Genomic DNA, 16,604 nt, shown 5'->3' with positions numbered 1-16,604 from the left:
CTCCCTTCTAATACACGTCTAAATATTGGACTTCGTAGCTTAATATTTCAAGCTGCAATTCTGTATATTCTGCTTAAAACTCGGTGATAGTGGAAAGCAATATGCAGTTTCAGTAAAGATTGTTTTTAAACTGTTCTCCCAAAAACTGTTCTATCAAAATAAAATGCATTCACTCAACTACCAAACTGCTTAATTTGGCTAAAAGTAAGAGTGGGGAGGAAATCATATATACAGCTATTGTGGCCATTAACCATGCCTTCCCCTTTTTTGATACTAAATGGAAAAACAGTAGCTTATGACTTGTCCTCAATGCAAATAATTGCTTCACTTGGACCTTTCATTGGTAGTGCTATGTAGCATAGTGTCAAAGAGTATGAGGAATTAGCTGGTACGTTCCTGCTTCAAAATGTGACTTTTAGTCTTACTGAGATGATGATGATGATGATAATGAAGAAGAAGATAATAATATAGACTACAACCCTCAAATCATTCTATATCAATTCTGCTGCGATTGGTGTATAAAATTTCAATGTAAAAGGTTTTAGATTTCTGAAAGCTTTATTTCTAAATATAAAATCTACTTATACTTTGGTTTTGTACTGAAAAATAGAAAGAAGAAATGCAACCACAGCTACCTATAGTGATAGAGAGCGTGGGCTGTATGAGATTAAAAGATTTGATAAATTGCTCAACATATTTGTGAAATTTGTGGCTTCAATAGTGGCTTTTCAGTCTTTTCAAGTCATCCAATTTCAGTTCTGTCTTGACTGAAATACCATCACTTTGATTAACAAATGATAGCACCAAATTATCTTGCCTTTTTAATAAGCATGTCAAAGTTTGCTCCAACTAGATCACTCATTCTTGACTTTTGCTTTATTATTCTTGTATAACATTAACAGTAGCTGCATCTTGAAATCACCCAACTTCCTGAAAAATAAATTATCTGGGGTTTGTTCTGTTCTTTCCCCGCAGACTGCGTAAACATCTCTCAGTGTCTGAATCCTCTCACACAGAGAGTGACTCCAGTCCACCTCTGACTGTACGCCGGCGATGCTCTGGGCTTCTTGACATGCCCCGCTTTGCCATTTCAGCTGAGGAAGAAGGTAAAAAGAAACAGCTGGATGGGACACAGCCACGGGAAACCCATCCTCTTCCAATTCCAGAACAACCTGTGGAGCGAGAACTACAACTGGATGATGAGGATGGGTTAAAAACACCCTCTTCAACTATCAGTAATATGAGCAGCTCAACACTGACAGGTATGTGCCTTTCAAGATGGAAGCACTGTCCCCACTAGGTGCACTAATCTTATTGTTATTTGGGCAGGTCATTCTAAACATCTCCCTACACAATATGGGGTAGAAATTTTTTGCCTCCCTGGATGCTTCTGTTCTGTTGGGCATCTATGCATAGGCGTCATATTGAACAGGGAGTATGTGCATAAATGTCACATAGATCTGAACAGTGTGGGCGATACCACACTGGGGATCAACAATGCAATTTGGCACTACATGCACTGGATTTTACATTCATAAACCATATTCAGATGTTAACCCACACCTATATGTCCAAGGATCTGTCTGAGGTGAAATAGACAGACTTGGGTGGCAGGGAGTTGCAGTCTTGCTCACCTGTCACAGGTAAGGAGATTATTTCTCAAGAAGTTTGTTACTCAAGTTTGCACAGTTCCACTGGGCAACAGCTGGCTTTGCTTTGCTGTCATAAAAAAGCTGGACTGCTTTTCTGTTGGGTCCATGTTAAAATATTAAAAGCTATCTCATAATGCCTTCTATAATACAGAACATCTTGTTTAGAAGTAGCAAACAAACAAGTTGTGGTCTCTGTCCCCAACTTTTGTTGATAGACTAACTGGTCTTCTTTTTTCATCATGTTTGGATTTTTAATACTACCCCTCCAAAAAAATAATAAAAAAACTTAGACTTCTACTTCCAACACAGTAGCCAAGTTAGCTTTATTCAGGGTGTATGGGGTGAAGTTTCTTTGGCTTAATTATGTGTTTTTGTAGCAGAAGGAAAACATGGTAATTTTGTTGAGATTTTAACACCCCTAGTTAAATGCATCTATAAATAAGGCTTCAGGGCTTGGGTTTGCTTCTGAGGAAAGTTCACTGTCGGGCTGTGTGTAAACATGACTTTGATTTCATATACGTGCCTGCAGGGGAACAGACTGTTAGAAATTCCCTATGGTTCTAATCTATTTTAATTGATACTGTAGCTGGAAGCACTACAGACTTCTCTGATCAGTGCACTCGCAGTAATAGCAACGAGGGCCCAGAGTTTACTACTCCTAAAGCCACAAGTGACTTGGCAGTGCGGCGAGCCCGACATAGGCTACTGTCTGGGGAGTCTGGGGAAAAACGGACCACGCGTCCTGTTAATAAAGTGATTAAGTCAGCATCGGCCACAGCCCTCTCTCTCCTAATTCCCTCAGGTAAGATACAGAAAGAATATTATTTGGGTGACTTGCTTAAAACCAGAGGAGTTTTAAGCACTTGAAGTAATACCTTTATATATTTCAAGTTGTGCCAAGATTCATTTAAAGTCATGTTGTTTTGGCAGTGAAGATGTAATCATTTGCCATTTATAGCACAATTATATATCAAGGACAGCCATTTATTTGTCATCTTTTTAACTACATCTACCATAAGCTGTTTTATTATAGTTTCTTAACATGCAGCTTCTTTTGTTTGTAGATGTTTATAGAGCAGCATGCTAAAATTGCAAGCATGAGAAAAATGTAGGTGTCTTGCAGCTGTGCAGGCATCTACCGACATTACTGCATTTCAGGAATTTCATGAACAGCTGAGATGGTGCAAAGAAATGCTGTAATGGATCAAGTTACTAAGTGCATTTGAACCATAGAAATAGAAATCTAACTTCAATGTGCCAGCAATATGGCCCGAGGCAGCTATTTGCATATAACCCTCTCCTGATGGCTCATTCTTAAGGAGCTGTGCACTGTTCCCTGCATGTAATTAGCTGTAACATTCATTGAAAGAACAAGCTGTGGATGAATTCACTAGTTAAGTCAACAGAATGAGTTTCAAATGGGTAAAATTCACTTTAATGAAATGTAATAGTGATGTTTATTTTTGTATTATTGTAACTATTTGTTTTATTATTGTGGAATTTCCAAAAGAAAGCATTTGTAAAAATTAAAAGAAGAATAAAAAATAATAAGTTGCATTACTGAAATAAATGCACTTTTTGACAATATTCTAATTTCCCGAGTTTCACCTGTACTAGACAGTATGGTTAAACAGTGAATAAGGAATATGGCAATTCAGTTCACAGCCAGTGGCTATGGATGAATATCCTTTATGAAGTTGCTTAATCCCACATCATTTTGTGGTATTAAATGCCTTATTTTGGGGCAGTGTGCAAAAGTGCTTCTTTTTAATGTCCTGACTCCTGATTCAAGTGGCCATCAGTTTCATTTCATGTTCCTAGGGTCTGTCGGTTTATATGAAACATTTCTCTATACATTCATATTTTTCTAAACTTCTGTCATGCCCCCTGTAATTTTTCCAAACTAAACAGCCAAAACACTTCAGGCTTTCTTCATGAGGGAAGGTGCTCTAACCTGTTGATCATGTTAAGCCTGTCAAAGCACTCCTTTTGAGATAGGTGATTTTACAGAAGAAGAAAAATGCATAGCTTCAAATCTGAAATCAGAATATTTTTTAGGACATGCTTACAGGTAAGTTACAGAATAAGGGAATAACTTGGCTAGGTTAGCTGTGACAAGTAATGCACAATCCTGATATTCCGTTTCTCTGGTGTTGATTTGTTAAAACATATTTTCAGTGGCCAAGAAAAGAGGAATCAAGTGTCACTAGGCTTTTTCAAATGCAAGTGCTATAATTCTACAAGTGTTACAAATCAATATATTTGGTTCCGCTTTCATAATTTAATGCACATTGTATTTTCTTTTGAAAACCAGGCTTTCTAATTTGCTGTCCTTCTTTATTTTCATGTAGAGCACCATACGTGTTCTCCATTGGCTAGTCCAATGTCCCCTCATTCTCTCTCCTCCAATCCATCTTCAAGAGACTCGTCTCCAAGTCGGGACTTTTCTCCTGCTGTCATGAATCCCAAACCACCAATCATCATCCACCGAGCTGGGAAGAAATACGGCTTCACACTTCGTGCTATTAGAGTCTACATGGGGAACAGTGATGTCTACACAGTGCAACACATGGTCTGGGTACGTTTGTCTCAGTCATGATATGACTCGCTTATAGCCTAATTTGGAAAGAACCTTTAATTAACTAGGCCCAATAAAACCCCTTGTTTTTCCTTAGTTCTTCCCAGAATCAACGTGGAAATGGTGCCTCTCTTCTACAGAAATATCTTGGGTGGGGGTGGGGAGCTCTCTATCAGAGTTGTAACCCCTGGGTTAATTACATTTAATTCCTTCTGAGCTGTGTTGACAATGATGGTCTGCTTCGGATCATCTCCTTCCCTTAGGATTTTTCACACATCTGCCTGGAGTTGATTACATGTCTTAAAGCATCACTGTCTTCCCACTGAATTGACTAGGGATTTGGAATTCAGTTCAACTGTGAATTATACAAGGGGCTTGCTGTGTGTGCTTGCTGTTTCTCCTTCACCCGTATTCTCAGGCAGCCTGTCTTGTGTACGTGTTCTCTTTTTGAAGTTTATATGCAATTGTTTGCCAGAGCCATTCCCCACAAAGAATGTTTCTCAGTTTTAATTGCATGATGCTCACAGGTTAAAAAGGAAAAAAAAGAAATGGGAGGGGAAAGAGTGCCCTCATTTCCCTATAGACATCACTTAAGGTTTCCTCATCAAAATGGTGATTATTGTTTGAATCTAATTATCAGTGATACAATAATAATATGGAATAGAATAATTGCTTTTGTAAATCTGCTTCTGATCCTTATTCTGCTTGACCTTGACAAGGACTGCATTATGTAGAAAACTTAGCTGTCATAAGGCACAGGATCACATGCCACAAATTGAACACGTCATCATTTGGGTTGTTTGTTTTCGTGGTTGCAATTGACTGTTTACCCATCTTGACTCATAAATATTCATAACTATTTGTATTGGGAGAGAAATTATTATTAATAACTTAGAGGTGAGTAGCAGAACCACACCACATGCCATGCAGCGAAAAGGCCCCAGGTGCAGTCCCTGACATCTTCAGATAGGAAGATAAGCTGGGAAAGACCTCTGCCTGAGACCCCAAAGAACATATACTAGATAGACGAGTGGGCTAGATGAGCCAGCGGTCTGACTTGGTATGAGGCAGTTCATTTATATCTTCACAAAGGTCCAAATGAAAAACTTTGTACTGAGCATGGCATCGCCTTATAGCACATAGTGCATAGAAATTCAGAGACTGGTTTGTATGTAGAGTTGAGGGCAGGTAACATGAACAGATGATTCTGTTTGTTGAAATTGATGTATCGTCTCTATATTGTCAGCACGTAGAAGAAGGTGGCCCTGCAAGTGAGGCTGGTCTGAGAGAAGGAGACTTGATAACCCATGTGAATGGAGAGCCTGTACATGGACTGGTTCATACTGAAGTGGTGGAGTTGGTCTTGAAGGTAAAGATGGAGTATACACATGTGCTGTGTGACAAGTGCAATGTGCATAAACATAAATACTTAATAAAAAGCAGAATGCTTACTCCAAGGAGGTTCTCCTGGAGTATCCCTTTGTGTCATTTTGGTGTCTGACAGATACCCTTTATTTCCCCAGACCTTTATTTGCTTTATCTTGCTGTTGCTCTTCATGTTGCTCTTAGTATGCTGTTCATTAGTTTTAATTATTTTATTTGTATTTTGATTAGTATGTTGTACACTGTCCTGAAGATTGGTTTTGAGAGGCAGGGTAAAAGTTTCAAGGAGTCTTGTATTGTTAAGGCTTCTGCAAGAGCCTAGCATATTGTACTAGAAAAATAGATGCAGATGAACCAAAACCATTAATAGCAGCATTATTAAAACTTGAATCCTCTTTCACCATAAGGAACATGCTCTTTGAATTATTCTTCTGATTTTTAAGCTGCAAAACACTATTTTCTCTTATTGCTCTCATCATAGATTGAAAATAATATTTTTTGAAGCATTTTGCTCTGATTTGTCTTAAAGCTTTTCCACATGTTAAATGTGAAATGATTTCTTTGATTTGGAAGGTCCAAATGCTTCTCTTCAGGGTAGTGCTTCTGATTTCGTTTTCCCTAACACTCAGACAGCAATATATTGTTGCTGGCAAAAAGTTTAATCTAGCTAGCATAGCATGTGTGCACTTTGGAGTGCTTTCTGGAATACAATTTCATAAGTAGATTAGTGCCTGTGACACCACAGAAGTTGCAAGCCTTCCTATGCTATGGAGCAGCAGTGGAGTTCAGTTGGAACTTGCTTGACAAATGCAAGGAGCAAATGCACTTTGAACCTGTTGTCTGAATGAGGAGTAATTTGAATACAGTAAATATTTCTAAAGATGGGTTCTGTTTGATGTGAATTCTTTAGCGCAGGGATGGGGAACTGTGCCCTCCTGTTGTAGGACTCTTAACCTCCCAGCCACCATGGCCAATAGTGAAAGATGATAGGAATTGAAGTCCAACAATATATGGTGGTCCACATGTAACCACCCATGCTTTAGAAGAGGAAGGAATATCAAAGATAAAAGCAAGTAGAAGTTCTGGAATTGGGAAATGCTGCTTGAAATAATTTCTAGCCTGTAGCTGCTGGACATGTAATTTATTTGATTGTCTTCTGGTTACCTTAACAAATTTATGTTGAATAATGGGAATCACAGTGTTGAAGCTATTTGTGGCTGTCCTTCAACTAGAAAAAATGTTGCTTAATTAGTTGAAAAACCTGTGACTCAAGAAGACCTTCTAGCAGCATTTTCTAAAGACAAAATGAATAAATACATATTGGAGAAGAGGAAACAGAATTACAGAGGCTAATTTAAGTCACACAGTGGTAGACTGGTATTTCCCCTAGCATTAACATCCAGCCCAACCAAAATACTCATGAGAGATAAAGGGATAAGTAAAATGTGTATGTGTGTTTTCTTGCTGGCAGAGTGGAAATAAAGTGTCCATTTCTACTACACCTTTTGAGAACACGTCAATTAAAGTGGGGCCAGCTCGGAAGGCCAGCTATAAATCAAAGATGGCAAGGAGGAACAAGAAAAGCAAAACAAAAGATGGACAGGAAAGGTTAGTGATGCTTTCTCTTAGGAAATGAAATTATGCTCTGATAGCAGTTGCCAAGAAAAATTGCAAAAATATATTCTGCCAGTGAATGTTTTATATCGCAAGAATTACACAGTGAGAAACGATTTTAGTAAGCTATGGGTTGCAGCCAGAATTCTGTAAGTGAAGTTCCTGCTTATGAACAGGGTGGTCTCAGAATTGCCTCCATCTGCACCTTCTAAAAATCTACTCTGAATTACTGTAGGGTCCTCTGCATGGGAATAGAACGGGGTAGGGTTGTAGGGATAAAGGGGAACTGGCAAAATTTAACCCCCCCCTGCACCTGTCTACAGAAGTCTCTGCTGGATCCAAGTTTTCGCTGGGAAAAGATATCAAAGATGCTGATCTATTCGTTTTTACAAATAATGATAGTATTCACTTTCACTTTCTCAGTAAGAAGAAGAGCTCTCTGTTCAGGAAGATTACCAAGCAGGCTTCTCTGCTTCACACCAGCAGGAGTTTATCTTCTCTCAACCGTTCTCTGTCATCTGGAGAGAGTGTTCCTGGTTCACCTACTCACAACCTCTCCCCTCGTTCACCAACACAGAGTTACCGATCTACTCCTGAGTCTGCACATTCAGGTAAAAGGGGAAGCAGGGAGTAGAGGGTGGCAGACCTTAAGCAAATCTTTTGGACCTGGTAGTAATAATGTAGCATTTTCTCAGCCTGAAGGGCACAAGGAGACATGTCTTACAAACTATCAGGGTTCCTAAAGTGAAGTATGAACCTCTTGGAAGAGGTGAAAGGGTTTGACAGTGAATTCTCTCACTGTGTTGTGGCCAAGCACCAAAAATTGTAATGTGGTGTAGAAAATAGTGGGGGAAAGCAGCACAATCGAGACAGGCTGTAGCTGACTGATACTTTCTGTTGCAGTGGACCATAACTGCCTAAATTCAACCCCACCTTTGCCAGGTTGCAGTAGCCAACTTATTTCAAATGTGATGCACGTATTATAGCAGTTCCTAATGTGTCTCAATGTATTTCCATGCTTCTTCTTTTTAAAAAAAAAAATCCTACTTTTTATGTTCACAGTTGGTGGAAACTCGTCTCAGAGCAGTTCACCTAGTTCGAGTGTTCCCAACTCCCCTGCTAGTTCGGGACATATCCGACCCAGCTCTTTGCATGGACTAGCACCAAAGCTTCAACGGCAATATCGATCTCCACGACGTAAATCTGCAGGGAACATTCCTCTCTCGCCACTAGCTCACACTCCCTCGCCAACCCCACAGTCTACGTCGCCTCAGCGCTCCCCTTCTCCTTTGCCAGGGCATTCAGTTGGCAGTTCAGGCATCATGCAATCATTTCCTGTCAAGTTACACTCATCCCCACCTCTTGTCCGACAGATTTCAAGGCCCAAAAGTGCTGAGCCGCCAAGATCCCCTCTGCTGAAGAGAGTTCAGTCAGCTGAAAAACTTACCTCCCCTCTCTCTTCAGAAAAAAAGATGTCGTCTTCGCGCAAGCATAGCTTGGACATCTCCCATTCAGAATTCAAAAAGGAGATGCTCCAGAGAGATCCTGGCCTCCAAAGTTGGCAGGAATCCATGAGTGAAACAACTGGAGGCAAAGTTGGACTTGCAGAAAAAGGGACCCTGCAGAAACCTTCTTCCAGAAAACTGGGACCTATTCGGCATGATAGGGTGGAGCGAAGGGAGTCTCTACAGAAGCAGGAGGCCATCACAGAAGTAGATTCTTCTGAAGATGAAACTGACGAAGGATCAGAAGATAGTCAAGATGGGAAGAAAATGGACAGGCCAGCCTTCAGTACAGACCACCAGGTTTCTGATCCTTTCTCCGAGGATATGAAGCGTTCTTCCAAGATGGAAAGCAAAGACAGTATGGAGGATGATGCGTTTCTTCCTGAGGAACAAAAAACTGTCAGTTTGCAGAAAGGGGCAAATCAACACCAACCAAAGGATGTTGCAAGGACACCACTGGCCGGTATAGATGAGTCACAATCTGAAGTTTGTGTGAGAACTTCTCCTATTGAAAAATTTGGCGACTGTGAAGCAGTTAAACTACCAGATTCTGAAACCCCATCAGAGTCAGGACAAGGCAATACTCTCAAACTTGCTAATCAGAAATGTGCCTGTTTTGAAGATGCTGAGGACCCTAAACAAACTCTGATTATCCAGGAAAGCATAGACTGCCCAGAGCAGGTGAAGTGCCTACCAGTGAGATATCTGCAGCTCGGTCAAGGTGACTGTTCAGGTCTGGCAAGTAGCAAAGATAACCTGAAGGAATTTGCTTCTACGGAAACTACTTATATGTTGTCTCATGATATTATGCCTTTGTTAGCACTTTCTTCTTCTACTTGCACAACTAGCACAAGCTCTCTTCCACTAATAAGCCAAATGGACTGCAAAGATGCACCTCAGAAACAGGAAGCCCAGTCTCTCAAGGAAAGCACCAGTATTCCGAACCTGACAAGCAGTGGCAAAACATCTGCACAAAGGTCTCCTGATGCTGAAGAATCACAAGGTTTGTCATCTGCAGCATCAGTTTCAAAGCACAAAAGTCATACAAGTGATACAAACTTAAATTGTCCTATAGGAACAGCCGCAGCTGAAAATGGAAAATCAGTTTGCCCAGCTCCTTTAGCAATAGGTGCAAAAGGCATGTTGGGCCCAGGAAATATTAACATATCTGGTTCAAGAGAACTAGAAAGAACAAGAGAAGAGTTCCCCCCGAAGGAACTGTTTCATATGAAAGAGAGTATGCCAAAGGAAGAAATGCAGGAAACATTAAAGGAAGGCCCAGACCCAGTAACAGCCAAACCTTTCAGCATAGGTAGTCTCATTAAAATATGTGGTTCCCATATTGGGTCTGAAAGCCTAGCAGAGTCTTTGGAGCCAGAGTGTTCAGTGGGAGCAAAAGAGAAGCCAGGGGCTGGTAATTCTAAGGTACCTGAAATTTTGGAGGACAGGTGGCAATTGCTTCCACCTGAAAAACAGGCAGATGGCACAGCAAGGCAGAGCACAGGGGTTTCTTCTGGACCAGATTGTACCCAGAATTCCAAAAAGGAGACTGCTCTGATGCCAGGAGAAATCGGAGAGGCTGGAGGTCAATCACAAACAAGAGACTTCCTGTTGTCAGATGGTGACGTCATGAAGAAAACATAGCAACATATCTACATTCAGAAGCAAAAACAACATTAGTAGAACACAAATATAAAACACAAAACTTGTGCAACTTTTTTGTTGATTTGTGTTTTCACACTCTTGCCTTTTTCATTCTTGCAATTCTATTTTTGTACTCAGCATTTGATGCCTCTTAGCAGGGTATCTTTAAAGCAAGATTAAAAAATGTTTTCCAAACTCCTCTCCCCCCTCCCCTAACATTTTTGGCCCTAAATTTGAAGCATTCTGTTAAATACCTACTTTCTTTCAAAATTCCGGGGAATTACATTTGCCAAATTAGACAGCTCACTTGGAAATGGCACATTTTGAGCACAAATTCCAAATTTTAGTCCTTGTTTCCAAAAATTTAGGTCATGACTTTTAAGTTGGCAAGGATTAAAATAAACACTTTTGATGGCAGACTGTTCTGAATCATTATGCCACCTCACATATTTTCTTACATATCATAGATGTCCATTTTATGTATATCTGTGAGGAAACCTTGTGTTAGCTTGTGCAATGGGGCAATACCCTCCTTTTAAAAAGAACGTTAAGCAAAACGTCAAACTAAAGTCTTTAGTTTATCTTGATTTTTTTTAAAAGGCTTTGATTTAAAAGAATTCTTCTTCTCCTCCCTTTTTAGAATTTGTAATCCTTTTTGCTCACAGTAGTCAATAACCTCAAAAGAGGCACATGGTGCTTCAGTTATGCTAACTCAGGAGTAAGGAGCCTATAGGGTTTCACTGTAATTGCTAACTTCAACTCCCATCATCCCTGCCTATAGGTCATGCTGGCTAGGGCTGATGGGAGTTGCAGTTCAATAACACCTGGAGGCCACAGGTTCCCCACCCCTGCTTTAGCAACCTTAGCTAATTTACTATACTGACATGTTGCTGGGAGAGGCAAACATTTGGGACTATCACACACCCAGTCTTATGGAGCTATCTTGATTGTTGTGGAAGAAAGTTAAAATCCAGCGAAGTGTTCTAAATTTTGTGAGTGAGAGAAGTGATCTTCATTGATTCATCAGGAGGCAGCTAAGACCAAACCGTGTCTAAGTGAAATAGTCCCGTTAGCATTAGTGTCTTTCCCAAGTGTAAGTAGGTAATTCAGTCAATTGACCCTTCAGTCATGCAGAAAGTTTATTATAAGTCAACGTTCCCTTCCATTGTTTAATCCGACTACCTTTCTTAAATGTCTATATTTTCTAAGTAACCTTTTGAATGTTTTTGAAAGTTCAACATCAGTTGGTGCTTTTTGCTTAAAGACATCAGAATCTATGATACTGCACTCATACATACAGTATAGCACTAGCTGCAGCATTTCAAGTATATTACTTAATCAATCTAATTACAGTTTATAGGCAAAAGTAACTATTTCCATAAACTCCACAGTACTCACAACCTTGCCTAACAGAATGCATCTGTGTGTGTCTGTGTGAGCAGGGAAAGTAATTTTTTGCATAGTCTGCTGTTCTACCTACAGAGGTGATCACATGTTGACTAATAGCTCTCCAGGGCAAGCACTGCAATTCATTACAGCACAGCTTTATTGCTCAGCCAGGTTTCTGATATGAAGGCTCTTCCTGTACCATTTCTCCTTACAGAGCCTACATGTACTTTTTGACTTGGAATATGCTCTTAAATCCTTAATTTATTATAATCTCATTTCAAGTGGTGTCTTGCCCAAACTCCCTGATTCTCCCCACTACATATCCAATTATTTGGTTTTAGTTTTGGACCAATTTATTTTTGATTTGGGGTTTTCTTTATATTAGCCTGTGTGTGTGTGTGTGTGTGTGTGTGTGTGTGTGTGTGTGTGTGTGTAATAAAGGGAATAGTGTGTGTGTTGTAATGCTGAAGAAAGATCCATTGGCTTTCCCATATAGAATTTGAAGCTTCAGTACTCAAAACTTCAATAGTACCGGTAGTTCCCACAGTGATTTAAGACCTGCTAATCTCTCTAATCCTGCCACCAGTGCACAATAGCTAAATTTATGCATTAACGTTTTTAAAATAAACCATTAGGCTTTCCTCCATCCAGCCACACCTTTATCTTACCAGCCTTTCCTATCACTTCGCTGTGTTGCCCTCAGAACAGAGGCAACTGGGGCCTCAGTGAATACATACGTTTAGGGAAAGGGAATTTAGGGAAGGGGAATTGATGGCATAGCCACTCAGAAATGCACATTAACTTGAATAATGTAAAAATATTAAATGCATTGATTTACACTGTGTGAATTTGAGCCCCGGGGATGAATAATGTAGCTTCAAACACACCTTGTAGCATCTGTTTACACAAAGGCAGCCAAAGGATTTATATCTCTAGTTTAGCCAAATAAAGCATATTGGGCCACCTCATTTCTGTATAGATGCCACTTAGTTATTACCTTTTTATGTATTCATTGTACTATTACCAGGAAACCTATGTAATTGTTAGAGCGTGCAGAAGCCTTCATTTTTCATGTTGCTTGATATATTCCTGTAACTGTTGTCCCACTTCAGTAAAAATTATTGCCCACAAAAAATAGTTGCATCAAAACCACATAGCAATAAATCAGATTTATTCTTTGAACATCATATATATATATATATATATATATATATATATATATATAGTTCAGACAATCATGATGTTTCTGAGGGAAAAATTTAAGGTCTTAGGCTTAATATTTTTAAGTGCTTATCAGGAGGCAGCATGTGATGAGAGTTGAACTGATGTTACCATGTTGAGGAGACAGGTGTTTGCATAACTATAATCTAGTTAAGCCACTATATGTATACAGTGTTGATCCAGTTAGCTGAGACTGATCTCCATGATGTTCCATGAATGGGGGTGATTGGATAACTTTGTTTAGGCATGCAATATACACAGTCCCCTTAGCAAGTTGCTTTCCCACTTTCTCTTATTTTCGTTTGGTGTCTAGAATTCAACTTTAGTTTCCTTCATACAGTCTTTAAACCTTTCAATATCCAGCTGGTGCATTTCTCAGCAATACTTCACACCATTATATGGTGCATCTAAAACCATCAAATAGATATTAAGTGTAAATATTAGACTTTCGCCTTGCCTAAAAACCACTCCTGGGGAACAATGCCTAAGACGTTTTTGGTGTTTGTTATGCTACAGAAGAATACTCAACATAGATAGGGTAAAAGGAATGACCTGTGGGGCTTTTTTCTCTCATTAGCACTGAATTAAGGTGTTCTTTGGGATTTTGGTTTGTTTCTTCCTGTGGGGAGGATTGTGTCTTTCTCCAGTTTTCTCTTACTGGACATGAAGGATGATGCCGTACTTCTAGTGGGTGATTTTACAGCTGTGTGTGTGTTTACATTGTGTTTTGGTTTTTGTTATTCTGGAGGCTGTGAGCCCCCCTTTCAAGATGGGCTTCAATTTCAAGTTGGTGCCAATCAGCACCTGACTAGCAGAAACATAATGTTGGGATATAAGTGTTTTTAAAAACTTGAACAATTGCCACATAATAGAGGTGCAATAATTTTTATTCCTGTTGTACCTGCATGTTGATGTTCAAATACTCCTGAAATACACTTCATTTTTTTTACATAAACCCGTGTCTTAATTATTTCTCTTCAGAGGTTTTCCTGTGATAAGTTGCATTAATCCTGTGTTTCACTTGGCCCATGCTGAGTGTCCTGCAACAACCCTAATGGGCTTTGGTACAGTGGTTCAGTTCACATGTTGTAGCAAACTCTGTTTAATGGTTTACGGTAAACACAAAGATTGCTTCCACTTAGTTCCTCCCCTAGTGGGAGCTACAAACCACCATCTCTGGCTTAGCATTATGCCTGAGCCTAGGACAGTGAATTCCCCCCCTCAAACCATGATGGGTAAGCCAAGTAGAAATCATGGTTTGTTTGGAGCAAAACAAATGTAGTACTAAGCCAAGTTTTGTGATTCATTGGTCCCTCTTAAGTCTGTTTTATGATATGCAAATGCAACCAATGGGTGGAGGCATATAAGACTTGCCAGTTGATAATGTACCTCAGTGTTCATCTCAACTGCTTCTTGATACTGTGGACTGAGTGCCAGTGTTATAAGTACTGTGGTAATTTACCACTTGGTAAGTGGTCACCTGCACTCACTCCTGTTCTTCCATGAAATCTAGTTGTTTCATCATAACATAGTTCAATATACTAGCAGCCTGGGAAGATGGCCATGGGTGGTGGGTGCAGTTTTATTTGAGCAGTCATCCTATGCCTTCCTACCACTGATATGCAACATAAAAAGATAAAGGGACCCCTGACTGTTAAGTCCAGTCGCAGACGACTCTGGGGTTGCGACGTTCATCTCGCTTTACTGGCTGAGGGAGCCGGCGTTTGTCCGCCGACAGCTTTCCAGGTCATGTGGCCAGCATGACTAAGCCGCTTCTGGCAAACCAGAGCAGCACACGGAAATGCTGTTTACCTTCCCGCCAGAGCGGTACCTATTTATCTACTTGCACTTTGACATGCTTTCGAACTGCTAGGTTGGCAGGAGCAGGGACCGGGCAACGGGCACTCACCCCGCCGCGGGGATTTGAACCGCCGACCTTCTGATCAGCAAGCCCTAGGCTCTGTGGTTTGAACCGCTGACCTTCTGATCAGCAAGCCCTAGGCTCTGTGGTTTAGACAGCGCCACCCGTGTCCCTGATATGCAACATATTTCCATACAATTACTATGCTTGGGCATCATGTAAAATGAGCTCTGCGATTCCATAGTCTTGTGGTGATATAGACAGCCAGACATATGTACCCACATGAGAAATAAATGTAGAGCTATAAAAACCTTAAGAGAGGGCAGTGCCTGGGAACCATCACCCTCTCTCCATTCCTGCAGCAAAGGCTTAGGCCGCTGTGCAACAATTTAGCCCCTGCCACATTCCATTCCTGCACCTCGTGAGGGAAAGCAAACTGTTTGCTCAAGAGAGGAGGGAGACAACAGCTATTCCTCTCCGTATAATGCTGAAATGAAGTTACAGCTTTCACCAGACACCTCCTTCTTATGAATTAAGCCATCTGTTTGTTCTGGATGTAAAGCAACTGGGGGTCAGGGGCTTTACATTGCTTTAAAGAATTATGGGCACTGTGTTTTGTTAAGGGTTGCTGGGAATTGTAACTTGAAGGATAAACTACAGTGTCCAGAATTCTTTGGAGGGGACACACATGCGGTTCATATGTGGTCAAAAGGGGGGGGGCATGCAGTTCAAATGTGGTCAAAAGGTATCCTGCGTATGCAGCCGTAGAGGTAGGCTAAGGGGCTTCTCTAGGAGGCAGGTGGTCCCTCCTCCCAATATTAGCTCTTGGCTCACCAATGGCATGGCTTGCATATTTTTCACCCCATAGAAAGGCCTTCATACTGCTGTTTGTCTCTTTACACACACCTATCCTGCAACTCCTGAGGGGAATTGAGAGCTGTTTGCTCAGACGAGGAAAAGCTAAGGGCCTCTGTAAGGCACTGGGGTAGAGAATAAACGGGCCAAAGGAGCCACACTGCTCATGACAGCCCTGAGGTTAAAAAGGCGGGAAAGCAGGAGAGGCCTAGAGCACCTTGATGGGGCATAGCTCTAGTTGCCGCTTGATGCCGTGTTACACCTGCTGAGGTGAGGGATGTAGTGATGGTTACTGTCACCTGAGAACTAAGCCACATTTCTAAAGGTAAGGAAAAGGAGCAAAAACCACATGGTAGGATAAAATATTGTCCAATATGCTTCAGATCACTCTGGTCCTTCCTTAGGGAAACTATAATTTTTTAAAAAATATAATTACCCAAACTGAATACTGTATAAAGAAGCTCTTCATAAACAATATGTAAATATCATGATCATCTTAGAAAGAACCACTATTCAAAACAAAATATACAAGTGTAAATATTGTAAGAATATTTGTTCTTTTGACTGTCATAAAAACAGAATACATATGTGTATATGCAATAACAAAGGTAGGTTACTTGCTCAAATAGACATTTGATATTTTGTCATACCTACCCTACTACACCAAACGGAAATCAAGCGTAGCTGTTAGCACTGCAAGATGTCATGGGATGTGGCAGAGTTGGGCAAATAATGGGTTGCTAGGCTGAACAGGGCAGCCTAAGGACATTTTTTATATATATAATATTTTTTATTAGTTTTATAAAGAAAAGAATAACAAAGACATACAAAAAACAATCTTACAACCACAAAAAAGAGCAAAGAAAAAACAAGAAAAAAATCCAAATATAACTCCAAATTCT

General features: G+C 40.3%; 1 protein-coding gene across 6 annotated transcripts in view; it reads left to right on the top strand.

Moving 5' to 3' along the window:
* MAST2 (microtubule associated serine/threonine kinase 2) overlaps window positions 1-13,941 on the top strand; it is a 143,644-nt gene extending 129,703 nt beyond the window's left edge. For 5 of the 6 annotated variants that reach the window (XM_035133526.2, XM_035133525.2, XM_035133529.2 and 2 more), the window contains 7 exons: window positions 976-1,262; window positions 2,239-2,454; window positions 4,004-4,230; window positions 5,477-5,599; window positions 7,085-7,221; window positions 7,651-7,838; window positions 8,290-13,941. In XM_035133526.2, coding sequence (XP_034989417.1) covers window positions 976-1,262; window positions 2,239-2,454; window positions 4,004-4,230; window positions 5,477-5,599; window positions 7,085-7,221; window positions 7,651-7,838; window positions 8,290-10,376 — 3,265 coding nt within the window. In that variant the 3' untranslated portion in view covers window positions 10,377-13,941. The remainder of the gene's footprint in view (window positions 1-975; window positions 1,263-2,238; window positions 2,455-4,003; window positions 4,231-5,476; window positions 5,600-7,084; window positions 7,222-7,650; window positions 7,839-8,289) is intronic. The other variant, XM_035133527.2, reaches the window with a different exon arrangement.
* The last annotated feature ends 2,663 nt before the right edge of the window (window positions 13,942-16,604 follow it).

Source organism: Zootoca vivipara, chromosome 7, assembly GCF_963506605.1.
Source record: "Zootoca vivipara chromosome 7, rZooViv1.1, whole genome shotgun sequence".
NCBI lineage: Eukaryota > Metazoa > Chordata > Lepidosauria > Squamata > Lacertidae > Zootoca > Zootoca vivipara.
Note: the sequence above shows the minus strand (reverse complement) of the source record. Positions and strands in the feature narration are given on the sequence as shown.